This window comes from Vitis riparia, chromosome 10 (assembly GCF_004353265.1).
Source record: "Vitis riparia cultivar Riparia Gloire de Montpellier isolate 1030 chromosome 10, EGFV_Vit.rip_1.0, whole genome shotgun sequence".
Classification (NCBI taxonomy): Eukaryota; Viridiplantae; Streptophyta; class Magnoliopsida; order Vitales; family Vitaceae; genus Vitis; species Vitis riparia.
The window spans coordinates 13,058,490-13,068,445 of NC_048440.1; the positions used below are offsets into that span (position 1 = coordinate 13,058,490).

The 9,956-nt window shown below is 33.6% G+C and overlaps 1 protein-coding gene and 1 long non-coding RNA gene across 2 annotated transcripts; both read left to right on the plus strand.

Annotated features, from left to right (window-relative positions):
- The first annotated feature begins 690 nt into the window (after positions 1–690).
- On the plus strand, positions 691–981 carry LOC117923107 (VQ motif-containing protein 10-like). Its single transcript, XM_034841353.1, has one exon. The coding sequence runs from the start codon at positions 691–693 to the stop codon at positions 979–981; it is 291 nt and encodes a 96-aa protein (XP_034697244.1).
- Positions 982–2,468: 1,487 nt separating this feature from the next.
- Positions 2,469–4,152, plus strand: LOC117923364. Its single transcript, XR_004652609.1, has 2 exons — positions 2,469–2,545; positions 3,018–4,152. It is a non-coding gene; the product is annotated as an uncharacterized LOC117923364 (long non-coding RNA).
- Positions 4,153–9,956: the final 5,804 nt, after the last annotated feature.

Genomic DNA, 9,956 nt, shown 5'->3' on the forward strand with positions numbered 1-9,956 from the left:
ATTCTCAAGATAGAAAAACAAGTTAAAAACTTAAAAATGAACATCTCACTGATTGGTTAATTGATTATTCAAACTACTCAGAAGGAGGCATGCGCGTATGAACTCATCTTGTGGTAACTTCCCACATATCTGCTAGTGGTACAGAAGATTCGGAGGCGCATACATACAAAGAGCAAATCAAACCTAAAGGACTTCTTGACAACCCACTAGCTGCCTTTTCAGATGTCGGCAAGTTCTTTGTCCGTACTTGTAATAATAAGGGACTTTAATTTTTGTGGGTGAACTTCTAAACAACTTGTTGTATATATGAGGTTGGCAATGGAGAGGGATGGGAGCAAAGAGTGTCATGCAGGAAAATGTCCAACTTTCTTTAGGTCAAAGAAACTACCGGTCTTTCAAATGCTTCTTTCTCAGCACGTGAATAGTTGTGGCATGCAATTCCAAATTTGCGTGCTTTGACTAAGACGATGGTCCTTCTAGACCGCTTCATTTTTCAGTCAACTAGTACTCCCAAATCTATTAACTTCCAAAACGGTACCCCACCTTTGGATCCTTTCTTATAACCTTCGTCTCTGCCAAATCCCTTTTATAAATTGGCCACACTTGACAACCCACCCAAGTTATAGGAAGACGTGAAGAGCCAGCCCATTTAGCCGCAGAAGAAGACGAAGAAGAAGGAGGAGTTTTCCCATGGATTGCAAGAACCGGAAGCCAGTGAAAGTAGTGATCATCGGTACTCAATACATTGAAACAAACCCTTTGAGCTTCAAATCTGTCGTTCAGAGCCTCACCGGGAAGGATTCTTGCGTGGCATGGGTAGAAGAGAGCTCATACAAGAGCCGGAAGAGAAGGAGAACCGTGGACAAGTCAAGCGGCGACGCTGCCGCGAAACTGTCAAACTGTCGGTCGTTTAATGACTGGGATGGATTAGTGTTGGAGCTGCCTCCTGCTGAGGAACTGCGTTGGGTGTGGGGGAACTAGAAGCGATTAGCATTTACATTGTTGTGTAGACTAGTATATAGGATGAATATATTATCGGTATATGTGATATATATAATATATATATTCATTAAGCTTTAAACAATTTGCCTTTAGTATTATGGTTTGTCTGTTTTTTTCTCAAATTAATTAGCCTAAGTTTTCCATCTTTAATTGCTCTTTCACATTGGTGAAGGACTCTTCTGTTATTTTGTTCATCTTTCTGGGTGTCGTGGAGTATGAGGGTTTCTAAACAACTGCAGAATACGGGACATACTTTTTTTTCTGTGGTTGGATGTGGAGGCAGGAGGATGATTTTATGTATAGTTCCTTTTATCGGTCGGAAATGAGACACTGTTCGCCTTTTTCTCTATTATCTTTTCTTTTTCATACATTTGACGAAGTCATGGACTCATGATTCAAAATAATGAAATATCATTGCTTGTACGGACATTCAAAAGTTCATTGCCTGGACTGAATCTTATAGGTGACGTACACTAGCCAGCCTGTTTTGGCCTCATATGATAGCTGGTATATTGAATAAACCGGGACCAACGTACAGCTGTTCCCATATAAGACAGAAAACAAACGTTAATGAATTATGTAACGATGTCAATTACTGGAATATGGAGGTTGTTGATTGTTGTGAAAGGAACTAAGAAATGTGGTTTTTGAACCTCAAACACGCAGCCCCACCTCCACCTTTCAGGTCAGTCCGATAGCGTGAGAAGAAAACTTCCATCTTGTCCTGCTTGGAGGAAAAATGTGGCCAATGCCAGAAACATTCGTGGGCGGCCCAACACCACAGAAGCTGGATCGCTAGTACTGTCTAGATAAGTTATTGAATGATATTTGGTGAGCGATGGATGAAACTTGGTTCAAGATCGTTGAATTTTGGGGAAAGAAGCGAAGAAGGCTTGTTTTCTCTTAGGAGATATCTCTACTTTTCTAATCTCTACCTACCTCAATTCCCCCCACCACCCAGAAAAAAAAAAAATGAAGAAACCTTATCTTTTATAAATAAATTTTTAAAACAATCTTCTTTTTTTTTGTTTGTCAGATTAATTTGATGATATGTTGTTTTTTTCACTTTGCTGGGAGAACTTATTTAAAACTAAAAAACCTTAAAAGTATAAAAATATTTCCTCAATTCTCGCCACCCTCCACCACCCCAAAAAAAGAAAAAAAAAATGAGCAAAGAAAAATGATTTTTTCATGTTTGATTGTCTTATAAAAAAATATAAAAAAAAAATCTAATATAATAAAAATAATTAAAACATTGTTTTTACCATTTGAAAAACTCTAGTCAAATGGGCTTTAAAAGAGAAACCAATGTATGTCAGTAGACCCGGCCCGAGAGACATGGCTGGCATTTTTCCATCCCGGGATTTCAGCTGGAGGAGGCGGGCAGATTAGACGGGAGAGACAGAGCAGGGGTCTTTTACAGCTGGGGGGGGGGGGGGGGGGGGGGGGGGGGGGGGGCGGACTAGGTAACGGGGGGCTCCAAGGGATTCATTCAGATGAGTTTTTGAGGACGAGATATCTAAAACGGGGAAGAGACTTTCAGGTACGAGCATTGTGGCTTTTCTATTCATCATCCTTATCATATCATTCTTCATGTATTTATCTGGTGGTTCTCTAGCTCTCATGTTATTTGGGTATATTATTGCTCTGTTTTTTTTTGTCATTTTCTTTGGGCGTTCACTGCAAAGATAAATCTGGATACGGTTCGAGTTTTGTCATCGGCCTGGAGCCCATTTATTCCGGCATGAAATGGGTTCCCATATATTGAGTATTTTGTTTGTTTATTTATCGTTTTGAAAGTGTTCCGTTTGAGGTCGTTCATCTCTGTTTTTGGTACCTCAATCCTTGTCTTCGTTTTGGTCTGCCTTTTCGAGTCACAACAACTAGTTAGTTTTATTGTCTACCTGCACCACCATGCTGAGCTTTCACCACTCCTAGATACCATGCAAGCCATGAAATCTGTAAAAGTTGGAAATTATTACCTTCAATGATCTGGAGCATTTCCATTCTTTCAGCCGAGCTTCTTTCCACTCAGCACACTGTTAAGTGTTTTAAATGGGCCCAATCTTAGTTTCAATATCCGGTGTTTGGTCAATATACAACATAGTTTGCTGGACCATAGCAGTTACAACCTGTTTAAGCTGGTCACGTCGTTTCCATAAAAGAGCAATCTGGTCGTTGAGGGTCTCCCACGCTCTGGCCTCGAAGCATAGTTGAAGGATGTCAGTTACGTTATTTTTTGGTTCCGGAGATGTCTCCGACGAGTCTAATCTGCTTCTCTACATTCAACAGCGCCTCTGTTTCCGCTTTTAAATTATGTTGAGCCTCCATTTTTGATTCAGAGATAGGACATTAGAAGTCGAGTTGATTTGTTGTTGAATAAATGGTAAAGACGAAATCATAAGAGAGAGAGTTTAGAGAGTGAAGACCTCCATCAAGCTCGCCTGGGACTAGAAGTCCAGACTTTTGGCGCTGTGACCCACCCGGCACCGCGCCTGACTCCCCGCGTGCATGGCGCGCCTACTCCATCTCCATCTCCAACGCTCTGCCGCTTCCCAACTCCGACGCCGACAACACTTGCAGCAGCGGCGGCTCCTCAAGCTCCCTCACCACGAGTTACTCCACTCTGAGACCGAGTTTCTCCACTCTGAGACCGAGTTTCTCCACTCTGAGACCGAGTTTCGTCCAGAGAAGTGCGAGCAGTCACTCGCTTCAGCAACCGCCGCCACGGCTTTCCTCTCTCCGTCCCGGCGCCGCCGTCCCTGCCCTTCTCCTCTACGCCGCTGCTGTTGGGGGCCTCGCCTGAAAGTTACCCAGATGGAAGGAGAGACCTTGGACTGTGAAGAAGCTTGTGTTGGTGACGGGCTTGGTTCTTGCCAATGATGGTTTTGGGCTTGGGTTTGAATTTAGAGCCCAGGCCCAAGTCTATGCTGAAGTTGGAGTCTCGAGGCTTGCCCACTAATGTCTTTAGATTTGGGCTTAAGTTGTGGCATTAGGCCCAAATGTATGATGGATGATTGCTTTGGGCTTGCCCATGAAAACATTAGACTCACACTTGGGTTAGAGCCCAGGTCCAGTTCGTGTGGATGCAGGGCTCTACGCCAATCCTTAAAAAAAAAAATATAAGTTTTAATTTAATTCTTGTTTAAATCTCATTTTCATAAATCAAATCATCATCCCGTATTATTAGTTATTCGAATTCTAATCCGTTAAGAAAATCTCATGCCATAATTTAATTCTTCAAATGCTCTTTTAAATCTCATATTTATTAACTAGAATTATTATTTTATATTCTCCTATTTTATTTATACCAATTCTTCAAAAATCTCATACTTTAATTTAATTCTTCAAATACTTGTTTAAATCTCATTTTCATAAATCAAATCATCATCCCGTATTATTAGTTATTCGAATTCTAATCCGTTAAGAAAATCCCATGCCATAATTTAATTCTTCAAATGCTCTTTTAAATCTCATATTTATTAACTAGAATTATTATTTTATATTCTCCTATTTTATTTATACCAATCCTTCAAAAATCTCATACTTTAATTTAATTCTTCAAATACTTGTTTAAATCTCATTTTCATAAATCAAATCATCATCCCGTATTATTAGTTATTCGAATTCTAATCCGTTAAGAAAATCCCACGCCATAATTTAATTCTTCAAATGCTCTTTTAAATCTCATATTTATTAACTAGAATTATTATTTTATATTCTCCTATTTTACTTATACCAATCTTTCAAAAATCTCATACTTTAATTTAATTCTTCAAATACTTGTTTAAATCTCATTTTCATAAATCAAATCATCATCCTGTATTATTAGTTATTCGAATTCTAATCCGTTAAGAAAATCCCATGTCAAATGCTCTTTTAAATCTCATATTTATTAACTAGAATTATTATTTTATATTCTCCTATTTTATTTATACCAATCCTTCAAAAATCTCATACTTTAATTTAATTCTTCAAATACTTGTTTAAATCTCATTTTCATAAATCAAATCATCATCCCGTATTATTAGTTATTCGAATTCTAATCCGTTAAGAAAATCCCATGCCATAATTTAACTCTTCAAATGCTCTTTTAAATCTCATATTTATTAACTAGAATTATTATTTTATATTCTCCTATTTTATTTATACCAATCCTTCAAAAATCTCATACTTTAATTTAATTCTTCAAATACTTGTTTAAATCTCATTTTCATAAATCAAATCATCATCTCGTATTATTAGTTATTCGAATTCTAATCCGTTAAGAAAATCCCATGCCATAATTTAATTCTTCAAATGCTCTTTTAAATCTCATATTTATCAACTAGAATTATTATTTTATATTCTCCTATTTTATTTATACCAATCTTTCAAAAATCTTATTATTGCTATTATTATTATTGATTTGCACTTTCAAAATCTTATTGTTATTATTATTAATTCAAACTTTTAAAATCTTATTATTATTATTATTATTTCAAAATCTTATTATGATGATTATTATTATTATTATGATTATTATTATTATTATTAATTCAACTTTTAAAATCCTAATATTATTATCATGATTATTATTATTGTTATTATTAAAAATATATACTCTAGCCATTCAATTTCTTAAAGTTCATTTATTATTATTGTTATTATTATTATTATTATTATTATTATTTCAATTATTATTATTATTAACGATTATTATTATTATCATTAACGAATATTATTATTATCATTGTTAGCGGGTATTATTATTATTATCATTATGGTTAGCAGATTATTATCATTATTATTATTAACGAATATTATTATTATTATTATTAGCGGATATTATTAATTTTAATTATTATTATTATTGTTGTAATTAACTAGTATTATTATTATTATTAGCGGATATTATTATTATTAATTATTATTATTGCTATTATTATTATTAATTATTATTATCATTACTATTATAACTATTATTATTATTATTATTATTATCTTTGTCATTATTATTATTTGTTCAATTTTTCAAATCTTATCATTGTTATTATTATTATTATTTAATTATTATTATTATTATTATTATTATTATTATCATTGTCATTGTTATTTTTATTATTACTAATTCCACCTTCAAAATCTTATTATTGTTATTATTATTATTATTACTAATTCAACTTTCAAAATCTTATTATTGTTATTATTATTATTATTATTATTATTATTATTGCTAATTCAACTTTCAAAATCTTATTATTATTGTTATTATTAATTCGACTTTCAAAATCTTATTATTATTAATTCAACTCTCAAAATCTACATTCTCGCAGTCCGATTTCTCAAAGTTCATTTCTTATAATTACTCTTATTACAAATTCAACTTTCAAAATCCATAGTCTCGCAGGTCAATTTCCTAAAACTCCTTTCTCATATTCTGTGACAAATTTCAATTTAATTACCGGAGCTCTAATCTTTTACATTTAATTCCTAAAACCCCAATTTTCAAATAATCTCTAAGACTCCAATTTTCCAATAAATTTCAAAAAAATCCAGTTCTCTATCGAATTGTTTTAATTTCTGTTTGGTGATGCATGTGATATGTTTTGTGCTCTTTATTGTACACTGACCCCATCTCTTAATAGCGCATAACGGCTCGTTGCCCAGGTACGCATATATTCCCATTCTGGTCTTTCTATATGCATGCTTTGATTCTCATATGTGCATGATAGTTCCGGGTATTCATTGTTTTCCTCATCAATTGCCACGTCAACTTCATTTTATTAGTAGAGACCCGTTTCTAGGGACTTAGAAGGGTGTTACGGTCTTTACCGTACCTTCCCGATAAGTAACCTGACCTCCGAACCCAATCATGTTTTTCACAGACCACCTTTTCCAAAATAAGGAGTCACACTTAGGGTTTTTCTTTCTTATTTTGTTTACTCTTTAAAAATAAAACGAAAATAAGTGGCGACTCCAAGTCAATTTTTTTTTAATCAACAAAATCATTTTTCAAATTAAAAGTGAGTTCGCCATCGAGTGGGAAACGCATGAGCCGAAATACGGGGTCCACACATACTCATATTTTTTATACCTTTATCACATTTTTGTACCTTTCTCAAAATTTTTGTAGGTTCATCATTTTTTTTTTGCATCCTTATATTTTTTGTACTATTATCATTTTTTTTTATACATTCATCATATTTTCATACATTTCTCATGTTTTTCATACTATTTTCATATTTTTCATACTTTCTTTCACTATTTTCGTATATTTCTCACATTTTTTATACTCTTTTAATATTTTTCATACATTCTTCACTTTTTTTGTACTCTACTTATTTTTTTTTCCCTCAACCCGTAACACAATTTTAGCGCACAAGTTTTTCAAGATTATGGTTAAACAATTTTGCCTATATTTTTAAATGTGTCCTATCATTTTTATTTGCTAAAAATCATTATCTTTTTTGTCATTGTATTTTTGCATTTTTTTTATTTATGCTCAAATATATTTTAACATGGTAATGGTCTACTACTTAAAAAATAAAAATAAAAATACTATCAATATTTCACTTAATCCTCTTCATATAAAAAAATGAAATATCATTTTATATTGATTTAAATAAATATTAAAAACATAATTTCAAATAAAGAAATTAATAAAACTATTTTGAATAATAAATGAATTAATATTCTAATTTTTACTGATAAACACTTTATTAAATATATTCTAAAATAAATTATTTTACATAATCTTTGAGTTGTTACTTAATATTTCCATGAAATAACATAAAATGAATTGCAATTATTCTTTTATTAAATTTAAATAAAATATAATTTCGTCACTTGTAACTTTAAAGTTCCATAAAATAAAAAACATTATTACTTGAAATCATGAATTTCTTTGCAATTTCTTCATCACATAAATAAATATTCAGCCTTTCTATCCTCGATCCTTCATATAAATATTAAAAAAATGCTTAAAAATATTATACAAATCCATTTTTAATTCATTTGATAGGTTAATTCATTTTTTATTTTAAATTTTTACAAACAAGATAAAATATTTACTAAATATGTTCTAAAAATAATTATTTTTAACCATAATATTTAAGTTAGAATTTATTTTTTCCAAATATTTTTAAATATAACATCAATTAATTTTTTTTTTCCAAATATTTCTTACACAACTTTTTCATAACTCTTTAGTTTTATAATAATAATAATAATAAAATTATTAACTTGATGATCAAATCATCAACTTATTTACAATGTCTTTATCACCAAAAAAATCTTCTCACTTATCCATTGACCTCTCCATTCTCAATCCTTCAACCTCATGTTAGAATAACTATGGACTCACACATATTAACCATAGTTTATAATTTAGCTATCTATACATATTTTGATTTATGATTCATTGAGTATGGATCACCTTATGCGTAGAGCCCAATACCATAACATGTCTTTGATGATGGGCCTAAGACACGCGAGGCCCAACAGTCCAATGGGTATGGTCCCTAAGGCATAGAGGGAATTCATATATAAGGGACTCACAAGGTTGGTGTCCAATTGATGATTGTAATTTTTTGAATAGAAAAAATCGTTCTCTCTCCTACTTCCATCACCAGAGAGATTATAGAAAGGGTTGTTTCCCCTCTATCACCTTCAAAGATCCATACTTCTTCAACAAGCATAATGGACTCAGGTTTGTTCCTATTCTGTAAATTAAGGCATGTTTTCTATATTTGATTTGCATCAAATTTTTGTTTTGGGTGAAAAAATGGAGAAAACAACAATTGGTATCATAGCCTAGTTGTCGTGTCCTCTCGTTAATGAAGGTTCCCATTTTCCCCAAAACCACATTCAGGTTCTTCCATTTTTCATTGGGAATCAAACAAATCCAGGACCCTTTGAAGGACCCTAAATATATCCAACCAGTCAATAATAATTAAATAGAAGATGGTAGAAATAATGATATATATATATATATATATATATATATATATATATATATATATATATATATATATTTATTTATTTATTTATTTATTTATTTTAAATATACACAATCGACACATATATGGGATGGAGAAATATTGGTCATCCTGGCGATGGTGGTGATAAATCGATGCACCGTGAAACGGACCACAACAGAAAATCAAAACAAAACAGAGACCAGCCTTAACGCGGAAATGGAAAACGTTTTCGCCGATTGGATTTAGCCGGTGACGACGCCGTTTTTAGGGTCAATTTGCCGATTGGAGAAAATGACTCCAATCCTAGGCGTTGTTGTGACGGTGACGCTGGTGACGCACAATTCTGATGTGAAGCCGATGGCGTTGCGCCGTTTTGGTGGTCGGAAAAGGCGCTGCAGGCGTTCCCTGCGTCACCACCTGGAGAAGCGTCATTCTAGAGTCGTTTCAAGCAATTGGAAAGATATATTTTGGCGCCTCTAGATTTTTTGGCGCCATTGTTGCAACACTGCCGACATCGCTTTAATGTGGGTACCGTTTCCGGCGTTGTTTCCTCCAGTCGGCAACGCTGCCTAAGCGTCGTTTGAGGATCGTTTTGATGCCGTTTTGGTGTCGTTGTAGGTTTCGTCCGCCTTGCGTTCTCTATGACACCGTTTTGGTGTTGTTGGGGATCGAAAAAACGTCGTTCCGACGTCATTCCGATGATGGCACCATTACCGGCGTCTTTTGGCGTCATTTGGCGGTGCCCTCCCTGCTATAGAAACCACTCATCTTGGAATGGACAAGCCAACACTCACACCACTGCAACCTCCCTTCCTACCCAACCATTCCAAGCCCAACTCTATATGGCCCAATGACGAGCTTGTAAAAGGTCCTTAATTTTAATTCAATCAGGCCCAATCCTAACCCATGTTAGCACTCAATGGGACTTTAGCTTCAATCGGGCAATGAAGCTCAACCTATGGGTTTTCAGACCAAGGCCTTACCCGTTGGCTG